The sequence below is a fragment of the Marmota monax genome, unplaced genomic scaffold, assembly GCF_021218885.2.
Source record: "Marmota monax isolate L192 unplaced genomic scaffold, Marmota_monax_Labrador192_F-V1.1 WCK01_AAM20220418_F8-fsc00499, whole genome shotgun sequence".
NCBI lineage: Eukaryota > Metazoa > Chordata > Mammalia > Rodentia > Sciuridae > Marmota > Marmota monax.
In genome coordinates this window covers 39837-55480 of record NW_026693013.1, presented here as the reverse complement: position 1 = coordinate 55480, position 15644 = coordinate 39837, and the positions used below count along the sequence as shown (strand labels likewise).

The following is a 15644-nucleotide window of genomic DNA, read 5'->3' as shown; positions in this document are numbered from 1 at the left end:
TCTTTCAATGTCAAAATATTCTACAGACACAGCAGCCTATAAACATAGGCCCCCCTCACGGGGCCCTCCCTCTCATGGAGGGATCCAATAACAAGTGCATGGGATGGTCTGGCTTCCCTCCTAATAAAGTGTGGAGGGTTTGCAAATGTTAACAGGAGCCTCACACCAGCTGGTGCCTGTCAGAAAGTCAAGCCCTGGACCCCCAGAACCACAAACCAAGGAGATGAAGGAACTAACTCTGGAGGAAAAACCTCACAGGCAAAGACCTCAACAACACAAGCAGACCTCAGGTAAAGTAACTGGGGTGATCTTAAATGACTTGTTGACCAAGCCACCAGATTGGCTCCTTTGCCTGGTGGCAACCACATCCCTGGGGCTATGATTGTGGTCCTACTGTGTACAATGCTCACTGCTAACAGTGAAGCCTCCTGTCAGGTAAATTGGGCCCTGACCACTAGACCACCCCTTCTGGCTATTGCTAATTGGGACAGGTTTTACCCAAGCTCTTTTCCAATAATTCCAACCTTATTGATCCTGATTTATCCATCCAGGAGGTAACTGTCCCCTACAATATCAGCATTTCTATACCCACTGTGCCTACTTTTTTCTCCATAGTAGATAATGAAGTCTATAATCTAGACAGTCCCCTCTGTTTTGCTCTTGCCAATGAAACTATTGTAGATAACTGTAATAAGTCACATGTTGGATTGTCTCTCACTGACCTTAGAGGTTTAGTTAATACTACCTATAGCCACAGACTCCCCCATGGCAAATGCAGAAACCCTTGCTGCCAACATGCCCAACAATGCTTTTTGGAAAGCCCCCCTCAGATAATGATATCATCCCATGGAATAATGTGTCACTATCATTCCTTATCTCCATGATAAGAGGAATTTCTCTGGGAAAGTATAACACCTATGTGCCTAGGTGGGTGCAGCTCCCTGGAATGTAACTGTTGTGCCCCAAAATCACATGGGGCACTGCACTACCTGTTACACAGGATGAGCTATTACGAACTGGTATGCAGTAAATCAGTATGGATGATGGATATCACGCCAATATTGCTGGTGGCTAGGCCCACAAATGGGCAGCAGCTGGCTGGATGAATGGGTCGATATTGAGTCCAGACTCTGACCATGGATTTGCCCTTGTTCCAAATTATGCCCATACCCACAAGGCACAAGCTTGTATTATGACACCTTTGCCATGCTAATAATCAATGATACTGATGGCATAAATAGCACTCATACAGAGGTCCCTTGTTCAGTCACCACATCCTGCTGGCTCACAAATTTTCTAACCCCTGATATGAAAGCTAAATGTATTTTTTACCCTTAAACTGCCCCCAGCAATCTGACTTCCAGTGAACTTGTCCAGAGAGTGGAAGAGACCTTGTAACAGGGAGATGAAGAGTCTTCTGAATGACATCCTGCACCAGAGAAGGTGTGCAATTAGCCTCATCATTGCTGGAATTATCAACCTGGTAGCCACCATCACCACCATAGCCACTGCCACTGCTTCACTCACTAAGAGTATCCAGACTGCTCAGACTGTGAGCAATGTGTCTACTGCCACAGCAGAAGCCTTTGTATTTCAAAATGACTTAAATAAAATGTCCTGAGGTGCTATTTTAATCATTCAGCAAGAAACAGACCTCCACCAGGAACAACTAGATATTCTGTTTATTTTGCAAGGCTCACTGTTACCCTGAGTTTCATAGTATTTGTGTCACCCAATATGCTGTATCTTAAAATGTAACCTTAAATTTCTCCAGTTTTTCTCAGTATATTAAGGGAACTTGGGATGCTAACTGTATTATGGCTATGCAAAACCTTCTAAGACACTATCAAAATCAGTGAGACTAAGGTGTCTATTTTGACAACCTCTTCTTTCTTCCAGGGATTAACTGAAACCCTGATAGCTAAATTAACTAATCCTTATAATGCTATTACCCTGGCCCTACTGTTTATAATAGTGATAACTTTTTCTTGTGTTTTTAGATGTTTATGTAGCCATGTAAGGGCAACCAAATGAAAAACATCAATGCTGGCTGAGGTCCTTGTGGCACAGTCAGAGGGGGGATATGCGGGGACAGGTGCATGGAGTACTGCATATGTGGCATATGTTGAGGGTGTCTGAGTGGCAGGCCACTCCCTTTGTGCCAGGCATGTAAGAGGCAGGCTGCTTACCCCATGGGCATAGCCCTGGGCTTGAGACCTTGTGTGCAGTCCCTGTGTTTGCTCCATGGGCCACTCCTCGATTGGTCGCTGCAAGGACATTTAGCAGAAACTGCATTGGTGGCTGCCTGTAATCTGCTAAGGTACTGCCTGAGTATATATACACACAATAACTGCACAATAAAATCAGACCTGCTTCCTGCTTGGTGTCCTGAGGTCTTAATTAGTGACTGTGAAGACATACTCTCCTCTACCCTGGTCCTTGGACCTCCTGGCTGGAGAAAGAAAGCCCAAACAATCAGACACACAGCTGGCCATTCCAACTGTACTTCCACACTTTCAGTGAAACGTAGATGTTCTGCCGCAGAGGACAGCACCCTGACACAGGGGTGCCAGGCACCAAGATGGGTCCCAGACTGTACACACCCAGCTGTCCATCATCTGTCCCTCCTGGAAGTGGGGAGACCACCAGCTGCTCTGCCCCAGTCACTGTGAAGCACAGCCTGGCTGTGGGCCACAGCTGCCCTGTGAGCTGCAGAGCCCCAGGACAAGGCCCTCTCTGCACGTGGCCCTCACCACTCACCCTCACCCTTGCCCTCCCTGCACCTTCCCATCTGCAGGGCCACTGTCCTCTCTCTTTCCAGGACCTGATGCAACCAAACAAAAACATGAGGGATGGTGTGGTCATGGTCTCCCTCTGCCTGACCCATTTCAGCCAGGTCCATGTGCTCCAGGGCCATGCCCAGGGCCAGCAGGGACAGCCTAAATTACCTTCTTCCTCTGTGCACAGCATATTTTCCACATATAGACATATACAAGCGACAAAATGTGATTATTAAAAGTGCTTCAACAACCATGTTAATGAGTTAATGACAGGATGCTTAGACTCCATGTCCCAACTTCTGTGCACAATGAAGAGAGGTCCTGTGCCCAAGCCTCAGGCTGTCCCACCCCATGTCTTTGCTGGCCTCAGGACATGCTACACAGGGTGAGCTCTCTTGCCTGCTGCCCTCCAAGCTGGCCCTGTAGCTGGTAGAAATAGAGTACTGGGACCTTAGGGGATATTGCTCCCAATACTCTAGTTCTGCCAGTGTCCCAGGGCTACCCAGTGAATCTTCTGGAATCAGGGTGGCGAAGACCCACCTCCACACTCGGGCACCCTGTTAGCCTGCAGAGTTAGCACCATGGGAGCTGCCAGGTTGGCAGTTGGGTGTTGATCTCCAGACCAGAGTGGCACAGACCAACACTTACTCCTTCCCAGGGCTGGATTCACATCCTTGGAAGTTCAGTGTGCCCACCTCAGGACCAGCCTGTGTGTGCTGAGTCCAGTCTGTGCTGGGTGAGCAGCACCTCCTCAGCTTCCCTCTGCTGGAGTTGTGGATTGTCCTCCTTTAATGTGTTCAGGTAACTCCCAGGGACACGGTCACTGACTGATTCTTGGTGTCTGACTGGAAACTGCTCAGGACCTGCTCCCTGTCCTGGTGCACCTGATACTCACTGGGCCCCTCTGGTGCTTCCCTGTGCTGCATTTCTGTTGGCTTCTGTCTCTCAGTTTCCACCTCCAGCTTCTGCTAACTTTCTGATCCTGGGACTTGGGGACATTTTCCTTGCAGGTCTCAACATCATAATCAAATGACTTTAGGATCTTTGTGTACTCCTGTGGACCCCAGGGCCCTGTGTTAGGTGGAGCATGCTCTACCTGTGGCCACACCTCAGGACTGTCATTTCAGTTTGTGAAAAGTGGCTGCACATCCTGGGGAGGCAGGAGCAGAGGTCCAGGTGCCTGAGCATGGCCTGTGGTCAGCTCAGGACACGTGGTCCACCCATCACCCAATACTCTCCCTCCTGGGAGGAGAGCCCTCCTGATCCCTCCTGCTGGCTCTGCTGGGTCTGCAGGGTGAGTGTGCTGCCCACAGCCACCCTCTGGGTGAGGACAGAGAAGAGCTCCTGTGTCAGCCATGGCCATGTGCCTCTTGTCTCAGCCACTCCCTCTCCTGACCTTGCTCACCACCATAGCCACTGTCCAGCACTGCCCCTGTGAGGCCAGCTTCTTACATGGACAGGAGAATGAGGCCAGGAAGAGGCTGTCCTTCAGGCCTGGCCTTTTCTCCTAGCACTGTAACCTAAATTGGGTTCCTCAGCTGTGCACCCCTGTGGCAAATGCCTGAGGCCATCAACACATGAAGAGGAGCTTTCCTTTGACTCATGACTTCCAATGTTCTAGTCCATGAAGAGAGGAGTCCACTGCATTTACACCTTTCTTGGGTGTGCTGGGGGCAATGCAGAGAGCCCACTGTGGGGACAGCTGCTCACCCTCACCCTGTTTCTAGGAATCAAAAGGGAGGGAAGAAGAGATGGGGTCTGACCACACACTTGCAGCTCATGTCCACAGTGATTGACATAAATTTCAAAGTCCCCATATCCTGAGGGATCCCCAGCTCTCCAACAGCACACAGGGCTGCAGAACAACCTTAGCACATGTTATTTTGGGAGGACAATTATGACACTAGTCATTCTATACCTGGACACAAAGCTTTCACATCCATCTCATAAGGCAGAGCACATTCAGTCCTCATCCTGGAGTCCCTAAAGTCACAAATCCTCCAGCAGAGCTCAGAAGTCCAGGTGGACCCCAGAGCCCTGTGCACACTGAAGCCTACTATATAGTAGCCATGCCCCAGGCGTGTGGTTTTAGTTTGTGAAAACCAGCTGCACAATGTGGGGAGGCAGAACAGAGGTCAGCATGTCTGACCACTACAAGATTCTGCAGGATTCAGGGAACTCTCTACCATGTGCCTTAAAATCAAAGAGGGGTCCTATACTCCCAAGTCGTATGGCAGGGGTGAGTACTCTCATTGAGAAGGAAAAAGGCAGAGACATGTAGAAAGGGACTGAAGCCCAGCAGGCCTGACATTAAATCCAGTGCTCCAATTCTGTCCTCAGAGCTGTGGGGGACAGGGGTGAGGGCTCTGGGCAGCCCCACTACACAGTCCAGCTGCACAGAGCCCCCTGGCCTCATCCTTAGCCTCACTCTGCTGTTCTTCCTCTGAGTATGGTGCTGGTTCCTTTCATCATGGAAAGTGCTGGATTTCTCCCAGTGGTATACTCTAGGTTAGTTGAAATGCTCTTGTGACATTGGCCTCTGCAGTCCTGAGGGGGGAACCACAGTGGGCTGCTCCTTTAGCTTTCCCTGCACCCCAGGCAGGTGGCCCCTGTCAAGGTGTGGCTCTCTCACTGTGCCCTGCCCTTCAGCTCCAGCCTGCCAGGACTTCTCTGCAGAGTTCCAGCCCCTAGTTCATCATGGCTGTTGGACTGCAGTTGGCCTCACTGTGGTCATCTGGGTATTGGACCAGCGTGTGTCTGTCCTCCTAAGGTGGTTTCCCATCAGTTCTCCTCTCATGTGTTGCAGGACCATCCTGAGGCCCCCTACCCTGGCTCTGCTCATTCATTCATTGTTAGTCACCATCAGTCCCTCCTGCCATGTCTCTGTGCCTGCTGTTTTCTTCTTCCAGGTGCAGTCCTGGCAGACCTGGTGGGTCCTGGGCCATCCCCCTGTCCTGTAGTTGGCTGTGGCACCATGGCTGTGGGCAGAGAGGCCATGGACCTCAGCTGCCTGAGAAGGCAATTTCCTCCCAAGGCCCAATTCCCAGAAGAGTTTCTCAACCCCATCCCCATCCTCTTGTGTCTGTCTCCTGCTGAGAGTAAAAGTTTTTCTGAGCAGCTAAGGAAGGTCACAGTCCCTGCCATGTGTGTGCATTGTGATTGCTGTGTTTGCAATGATCCCCAAGTCTGTCCCTGGTGCAAGATGGATGTGCTTAGAAAGGAAGCAAGTGACTTACAGGAAATCTTCTTCTAAATATAACTCACAGCAATTTTGTCCATGGGTCCTGAGTTTGTTTGTCAACCAGGTGAATCACCCAAGAACTGGAGGAGTAATCATCTTAACTGAGATAGAGGTCACTCAGGAAAGTTCCAAAGAAACAAGCGTCATTGGTGAGGAAGTCATTGAGGAGACTGAAGAGACCAAGATGTTGGATCCATGAAATTTTGATCAACACAGAAATGAATGGGAAGTCTCCGGGGAGGCTGGTGGTCAATGCAGTGGAAGGACAAGTTACATGAAGCACATCCACATGCATCTCAGGCTTGCTGGAGCCCACTGGGTTACCCATGGCCCAAGAAAAGTTGGGAAATCTATCACAGAGGGGGCTTCAGATTCCCCAGGTAGGAAGAGGAAGCATATAGAAATCTCTCCATTAGTACACATGGAAGGACAGCTTTCTAAATCAAATGATTTGCTAGGAATTGGAAACAACACAAAAAGAGACATGTGCATTTGCAGACAGCAAAATCATGGAGATCAGCAAAGACATACCTGGGTCACCACAGGACCAGGAGGTAGGTGCTGCAGGCTCAGTGTTTGCAGGGAGTTCATGGTCAACACCACAGGGAACATGGAGAGGAGCCCACATGTCTTATTAGTGGGCTGTGCTCACTCAGTTAGGCAGGAGGTCAATTCCTGAACCTCATCAGGAGGTCAGCAACTACACCTGCCCTCTCAGTGACCCCACCTCACTAAAGACAGTGTCCACTGTTCTCTCTAAATGCTGGGCTGTGGGCAAGGCAGGTCTCACTGCAGGGATGCTGCAAAGGGAAGGGGACTGGGCCTCCTCCCTCACCCAGCCTGCCCTGCATGCCGTCCTGTCTGCTGTCAGCCTGGCCCTGCTGCTCTGGGGCACTCAGGGGCTCTCAGCCTCAGGCTGCAGCTGAGAGCTGCCTCTGCCCCCAGGACTCTCCCCTGGCCCAGCACCTCCATCCTGTCCTCTCCTGGTGGAGACCAGAGGGCAGGACAGGTGAGGGGAGGAGCTCAGGGCAGATTCCCACCCACTGCTGTCCACAGGCATTGGCTGGACAGTCAGGAGGACAAGCAGGGCACAGGGTGGGGAGGGCAGTGGGCACACAGCAGGAAGCCCCTCCCCTCCTGAGACCCTGCTCCCTCCTCTCCTGCTCAGTCTGCAGCCCCCAAATCTCACAGAGATGAAAGAGAAGAACTAGTCCTGAGAACAAAGGGGGCTCTTCTCCTGGATGTGTGGAACCCCATCCTCAGCCCTGGGCTCTGTTCAGTCATCACTGAGGGCTTCTCCTTCAGGGCTGGGAGGTGGACCTGGGCCTCTTGCATGCTGGGCACGTTCCTGCCACTCTGACACCCTCCCAGGAGCAGGGAGGAAGGGCTTGGAGGAGCAGGGCTGGGCTCAGGAGGGTGGGCTCCCCCTCTGACAGCCTTCCAGCACCCATGAAACCACCTGCTCTCCTCTCACAGGTAAAGCTCCACCTGGGTTCAAGACAGGGACACATCTCAGGAGCACAGAGGACCTGGGCAGCCTGACCTCAGCCTCTCCAGATATCAGAGGAGCCTCACCCACATGCAAATTCCTCCTGCTGCTCTGGTTTCAAAGGCCCTCTGGGCTGTGGGAGCTCCCAGCTCTCTCTCAGACAGGGCTGAGGTCTCTGGGAAGGCAGGTGTGGTCTAGAAGATAAGGCTGCTGGGTCTTGTCCTGTGCCTGGTCACAGCTCCCCAAGGTGAGTGTCCCCAGTGTCAGACCTGAGTCCATGGGGAGGTTGTGACTACAGGTGACTAACAGGGTGTGGCTGTCCTTGTCCCTAGGTGTCCTGTGCCAGGTGCAGCTGCAGGAGTCAGGACCTGGCCTGGTGAAGTCCTCACAGACCCTGTCCCTCACCTGTGCTGTCTCTGGTTACTCCATCACCAGTGGTTACTGCTGGAGCTGGATCCGTCAGCCCCCAGGGAAGGGGCTGGAGTGGATAGGGTGCATAGGTTATGATGGTAGCACTTACTACAACCCATACATCAAGAGCCGAGTGTCCATCTCCAGGGACACGTCCAAGAACCAGTTCTCCCTGCAGCTGAGCTCCCTGACCACTGAGGACACGGCCACCTATTACTGTGTCAGAGACACAGTGAGGGGACCTCAGTGTGAGCCCAGACACAAACCTCCTGCAGGGTGCCCAGGGCCAGCAGGGGGCGCTCAGCACACAGGAGCTTCCGTCACCCCTGAGCAAGTGCAGAGGAGAGTGTATGGTTTCTCTCCAGGTGATAAGTGTCTCCCTGGATCCCATCATGGAGAATCTGGAGGTCTCTTCTGCCTCAGATCATCCCATGCTCTTCTCTTAAGGAGTCAGGAGTGTCTCTCTCCACCTTCTCAGGTCAGGCTGCACAGTACACGTGTGAGTCTATGTGTCCAATTGTGTATATATGTGTGTAGGTTATGTGTGTATGTGTGTGTGTGTGTGTGTGTGTGCAGGAGTGTTGTGTGTGTGTGTCTCTGTGTGACACTGTATGGGTTAGACCCCTGGAAGGCAGACTCTGCTACCTTGTCACATTGCTGTCCCTGAGCTCCAGGCCTGCCCCCTGCTCCAGCAGCCAGTTCCTGGGCCGCTGCAGAGGACTCACATGGGGAAGGCTCAGCAGGCTCTCAGACACCTCCACCCACCACAGCCATGAACCTGACCCTGCCAGGTGCTCTTTACACACTGACCTGGGCTCACCCTCCCCAGGGCAGGCAGCTGTCAGTTCACACCAAGGTTGCAGCCTCCTCTTCCAGACCAGAGCACGGGATCCCAGAGTCCTCAGCCACCCCACCACACACACACACACACACACACACACACACACACTACTCAGCCTACCACACAGTGTCCTTAGCTGTCATCATAGAAACAACTTTGACACAGTGGTTCTCCTGGTGACTGCACATCTGCCCTCCACCCTTGGCCACATCTCCACCTCATCTCTCCCTGGTGACCTCTCCCACCCTGGTTCATGAGTTGCCTGAGCCTTTACCTGAGAGGTGATGTCCTGCATGTGGATGTGGTGTCCACAGGTCCTGCTGCTGCTGGGCTCCACCTCAGGGACCATGGCAGTGTCTGGTGTCAGTCTGGGTGTCTGCAGGGCAGTGGGCCTCTCCTGACTCTGGGTGGTATAGAGCTCCCTGCTGCCTCCCACTTCACAATCCCAGAGCCCAAATGCCAGCTCTGCCAGGCTCAGGAACCCTGTGCCCACCTTAAGCCTCATCTCAGTTCACCCCACAAAGTGACTTGGCTGTGACTCACTGACCTGGACACCCTCAGCTCACCTGGTCTCAGTGTGCACAGAGGGCACTGGGTCCACTCCTCACCCTTGTGTCCCTGGAGTGTGGGGTGAGTGACCTGAGTGTGCACCCAGGAAGGAGCAGGGTGCCCACAGCAGACACAGGTGCAGGACAGGGCAAGGCCACACCCCTGTGGGAGCTGAAGCCCACTCTGCCCATCCTGAGCTCCTTCAAGACCTCCATATGTCTCAGTTCACAGTCAGCTGACTCCACAGCTCTGGTCCTAGGTGAGGGAGACCATCATGGCAGAAGGGAAACCAGCTCAGGATATGGTAACAAGGAAGCTTAGAGAGAGCTCTGCTCACCAGGGACACAATTACAACCCCAAAAGCACACGCCCAGTGACCTACCTCTACCAACACAGCCTTCCCACATTTGGTTGCCACCCAGGTGATACACATACGTGCATGAGTCCACTTATTATGTTCCAATGCTCATGATCTAATCTTTCCACCTCTACAAATCATTGCATTGGCACACAATCTCTTGGGGACACTTCATTTCTAAACCTTAGTGTTCTTCCCCAGGCCCCCAATATTCAGGCCCATCTCACATTTCAAAACTCACTGAGCCCACCTTCAAGAGTCAGCACTGTCCTAACAGCCCCAGGGTGACCCAAAGCCAAGGCACAAAATCTCTTCTGAGGCCCAATGGAAACTCCTCACTGTGGGAGTAAAGTTCAAAACCAAGTTCCAGGTGTCTGATATATAAAGGTGCAGAGTCAACATCTCCAGTTTGAAAGTTAGAAATGAGGCATAGAATAAAGGGATGGGAGCAAAGTGAGACCAAAGTCCAGCTGGACAAGCAGGTCCTGTAGCTCCGTGTCCAGCACCTGGGCACCTGGCATTCTCTGCTTTACCCACAGGGCTCACCTCAGTTTTAGCCCAGACACAAACCTTCTGCAGGGCCCTCAGGGCCAGCAGGGGGCGCTCAGCACACAGGGAACTCAGGGTCACCCAGGAGCAGGTGCAGAGGGAGGAGGGAGCAGCTCAGCTCAGGCCCTGAGATCCCTGCCACCAGCACCTCCGGACTCCACCTTGCCTGCAGATTCTCGAGGTCCCTCCTCTGCCAGACCCTCTGTGAGGTGATTCGTCTCTAAGTCTTCTCTGGAATTCTCTCAGCACAGACCAGGCAGTTTTGCAGATGGAGATGAATTTTCAGTGACATTTCCTGAACAGCGTAGTTCAAGTGAAGTTTACAGATTTTTCTTTTCATCACCGGGGATTGAATCCAAGGAGTTCCACCCTTGAGCTCCATTCCTGGCTTATTTGTGTCTTATTTTGAGACAGGTTCTCCCTAAGATGCCCAGGCTGACCTTGAAGTTATGATTCTCCTGCCTCAGCCCTCAGTGTCCCTGGGGCTCCAGGTGAGCTCCCCCACACCTGCTTAACTTTACAACCTCCTGACGCCATGTCTTGGTCCCTGCCTTTTCAGGTGGATCCCCTGTCCCCTTCCCATGACTCCTTCCCATTCCCACTTCATCTACTGTTCTTCCTTTGATGGATCAGGACACAGTGCACACATTATTGGAGCCCACTTAGTGCCAGAACTTTCTACCCCTGGGGACCATTGGCAATGTCTAGAGGGAGTTGTTTTCACATGTTAAGGATGAATTGTAAAGGAATTATCTGATACAAATATCCATGGACTGAGCTGAAAATGTTGACAGAAAACCTTAAAACTTATTAAAATGCATAAAAATGTACATATTCAGAGTGAACCTTGGTGTGTGGGAGCTGTCTGCCCCTCATGATGAGCCTCTATGACACGCACACCTCACACCCAGGGCTCCAAAGTGTGGATACTCCCACTCATCATGAAGCTGTGCATGCCCTGTGGACAGAGGTGACCTGAACAAGATGTTGGAGAGACAGGGTCTCCATTTGCAAAGACCCAGGAGAGAGAGTGGTCAGCTGTGCATGGAGGTGTTTCTTCTCTTGGTCTGACTGTGGGTCAGCTCTGCCCCTGACCTAAGGACTCTCAAGAAACACTGTGCCCAGGACCACTCTGACCCCATCTTCCTGTGAGGTGACCCTTAGCCTGAGAAGCCCCAGGACAGCTGGCTGCTGGGGAGAGGCAGCTTGGAGCCTGCCTGGGTTTCCAGCCAGTGTGGCTGCATTGCAGTGTCATAGACAGGGACACCCTGGGCCCTGTCCCAGCTCACGTTAGTGCCCACCCTGTCCTAGAGACCAGCTACAGTCTGGGTGAGGATGAGCAGTGGCAATATTTATATCCCAGATTGTCCTAAATTAGTCTTTTGTTCATTCCACAGAATTAATAATTTATGTAGTTTAAAAATATGTGTTTAGAGCTATAGCATTGATTTTGCATAATAAATTTGTAAGTTGCCAAGTTAGAGTGTTATGTTTTATAACAACTTGTGCCACTTATATTTCTGTCAATGATACTTCCAATTTTCTCTATATTTTAATATTTTATTTTGGATGTAATTGTGCAAAATGTGTGGTTCATTTTGATGAATTTATAGATAAATAAGCAAAATTTTATAGCAGAGTACTTGCTCCCTGTCCCTATTTCCTACCTGAAATTTTCCTGCCTGTTATCATCTCTGCAATTTACTCTCTATTTTTCTTCATATTAAGTACAAATACAATGATGTTTCTTTGTTGTATACCTATGGTGGCCTGAGACATACCTGAGTAATAGTTTACGTTGTACAATTTATTGTAATTTAGTGAACAAAAGGGACATTTCATCTAAATAAAGACATAATTCTCCCAATATCTATCTTCTGACATGCTATATTTTCTGTCTGCTTTGTCTCATTGAAACCTCAGGACTTGCTCTGGGGTCTTGTTTAGCCCATGCCTGAGCTCAGTGGATGCAGGGATTATCTCCTCTAAACACTGTGCCTCTCACTTGCAGAGACCCTGTGTTTGATTGCTTAATCTCACATTTCTGACTATAAAAATTGTACTCAGGTAAGTAAATGAGATTTAGGTATTGACAGTTGAATATATTTTTAAAAACCTGATTATAAATTAATATGTTGTATTTTGTTTTCTTTTACGTGTGATGGTGTTTCATTGTTAATATGATTAAAAATGTCAGCATCTCTCTCCATCAGACACTCAGCTGGTGATTCCAGCTATAATTTCATACTTACACTGAAACCTAGCCCTAGTGAAGCAGAGGACAGCACCCCGACACAGGGGTGCCAGGCACCATGAGAAGTCCCAGGCTGTGCACACCTAGCTGTCAATCACCCATCCCTTCTTGGTGTGGGGAGCCCACCAGCTGCTCTGCCCCAGTTGCTGTGAAGCACAGCCTGCCTGTGGGCCACAGGTGCCCTGTGAGCTGCAGAGCACCAGGATAAAGCATGGGGAGTTTAACAGTTACTGGGAGACCAGTGTCTGATGTTGGGGTCCCTGATGACTTCATGGCTGTGGCATACTTGGTGACTGGGAAAGTTTCTGGGCAAAGGCATAGAATGCCTCGTTGCTATAGAAATTTCCTCCATGTTAGAATCTTATCTGCCTTGACCTCTTCCTCAGGTCCAGAAGCTCCTGGGAATGAAGGAACTTCCTTGCTAAAATAACCACAATGTTTCACCAGTTCTGTAGGCATAACATCCTACACCTCACCTCAGGTTCTTTGTCCACCATCACAACCTGTAAGCCCTGTTGCAAACCTACTGATTACATTGTAGATAATAATAGAATTCACCATTTCTGTACATCATGACCAAAGTATTAACATCTTAATAGCAACAATTTGAGGTTGTATACAACTTAAGGTTATATACTGTTTGTAATGGGATCTGTTAACATTGTCTTTCCCCTTAAACAAGAGATATTGGAACCCTGAAGGGGCACTATAAACCAATAGGGTTAAAATGTTAACGACATAGATCCACAGTGCTAGAAGGGAAGACACACAATCAACATAAATAGACCAGGGAAGAAAGTGCCCGAAACAAAACAAGATATGGCATTATTAGAATCCATGGCCAGCACCACAGATGAATCACAGTGAGGGAGTTCACGATGCACATAATTAAAATGTTCTGTGGATTAATGGATAATATAAGAGAGCAACTACACGAGCATAAGATCATTTTGATAGAGAGTTACATAAGAAAATACAGGAAGAAAAGATTACTTCAATGGGGAGATAGAGGTTCTAAGAAATTAGCAAACAAAAATCCTTGAAATGAAAGAAACAATAAACCAAATTAAAGCTCCAATTGAAAGCATCACCAATATATTAGTCCACTTGGAATACAGGATGTCAGACAATGAAGACAAATATATAATCTTGTAAAGAATGTAGAACACACAGTGAAAATGGTAAGAAACCATGAGCAGGACATTCAAGAAATATGGATAGCATGAAAAGTCTGAATTTAAAAGTTATTGGGGACTCCTGCAAGGTAGGCATGCCTGCGACCCACCGGAAGAAGAGGAGCAGCGGCCTGCTGAGAGGCAGAGCCGCCCCCTCCCCCTGCACCGACAAGGTAGAGGGAACTGTGACTACCCACAGAGCAGGCCCAGCGGCCTGCTGAGCGGCAGAGCTGCCCCACACCCCCCACACATGCCAGGTAGGCGGAACTGTGACCACCGACAGAAAAGGCCCAGTGGCCCGCGGCGGGACAGAGCTTCCAATCACTCCTGCAAGGTAGGCGGGCCTGCGACTCACCGGCAGAAGAGGAGCAGCGGCCTGCTGAGAGGCAGAGTCGCCCCCTCCCCCCGCGCCTGCAAGGTAGACGGAACTGTGACCACCATCAGAACAGGCCAGACCTGCAACCAACAGACAGAACAGGCCCAGTGGCCTGAGGAAGGGTAGAGCCGCTCCCCCACCCCCACGCCTGCAAGGTAGGCGGACCTGCGACCCACTGGCAGAACAGCCCCAGAGGCCTGCAGAGGGGCAGTGCCGCTGCCTGCGCCTGCAAAGTAGGCGGACCTGCTACCGACCGGCAGAGCAGGCCCAGCAGCCTGCCGGCATGGTAGGCACATTGCCCCAATTGGAGGAGGGGCAGAGCCGCCGCCCGCGCCTGCGAGGGAGACTTTGCAACTATACAAGACCAATATAAATATATAGGGGGAAAATTCAATAGCACAACAGTTGCACCAAGTAGAAAGGAACGCGAACAGTATGAAGAGACAAGGAAAGAAAGGACCACAAGCAATGCAGGTCAACTCAACGTTAGAAGAGGTAATAGCTGCAGCAGATGGAATGTCAGTTAAAGAATTCAGGATATACATGCTTCAGATGATCTGGAGTCTCAAGGAAGACATCAGACAGCAAAATCAGACAATGAAAGATCACTTCAACAATGAATTACATAAACAAATCCAAGAAGCAAAAGATCAACTATACAGGGAGATAGAGGTTATAAAAAACAAACAGAAATCCTAGAAATGCAGGAAGCAATAAACCAACTTAAAAACTCAATTGAGAATACTACCAGCAGAGTAGAACACTTAGAAGATAGAACATCAGACAATGAAGATAAAGTATTTCAACCTGAAAAGAACATAGACAGCTCAGCAAGACTGTTAAGAAACCATGAGCAGAACATCCAAGAAATATGGGATAACATCAAGAGACCAAATTTAACAGTCATTGGGATACAGGAAGGGACAGAGTTTCAAAAGAAAGGAATGAGCAATCTATTCAATGAAATAATACGAGAAAACTTCCCAGACTTGAAGAATGAGACAGAATCCCAAATCCTAGAAGCCTACAGGACGCCGAATGTGCAAAATCATAAGAGACCCACACCTAGACACATTATAATGAAGATGCCCAACATACAGAATAAGGAGAGAATTTTAAAAGCTACAAGAGAAAGGAAGCAGATCACATTTAGAGGTAAGCCAATCAGGATAACAGCTGATCTTTCAACACAGACTCTGAAAGCTAGAAGATCCTGGAATAACATATTTCAAACACTGAAAGAAAATGGGTTCCAACCAAGAATTGTGTTTCCAGTGAAATTAAGCTTCAGAATGAAGGTGAAATTAAAACCTTCCACAATAAACAAAAGTTAAAAGAATTTGCAGCTAGAAAACCATCTCTTCAAAACATCCTTGGCAAAACATTACAGGAAGAGGAAATGGAAAATAACAATGAAAACCAACAGTGGGAGGTAGGACACTAAAGGGGGGAAATAATCAAAGAGGAAAACAAACCATGTTTAGTAACATAAATAAACAAATACGGCTGTTAGAACAACCCATATCTCAATAATAACCCTAAATGTCAATGGCTTAAACTCACCAATCAAGAGACACAGGCTAGTAGAATGGATCACAATACAAGACCCAACAATATGCTG

At 49.6% G+C, this 15644-nt stretch overlaps 1 gene segment (V, D, J or C); it reads left to right on the top strand.

Annotated features, from left to right (window-relative positions):
• Nucleotides 1-1405: 1405 nt before the first annotated feature.
• On the top strand, nt 1406-9163 carry LOC124098426 (immunoglobulin heavy variable 4-38-2-like). The segment is given in 4 exon segments: nt 1406-1552; nt 7709-7757; nt 7843-8153; nt 9077-9163. Coding segments are annotated over 4 exon segments (594 nt in total).
• Nucleotides 9164-15644: the final 6481 nt, after the last annotated feature.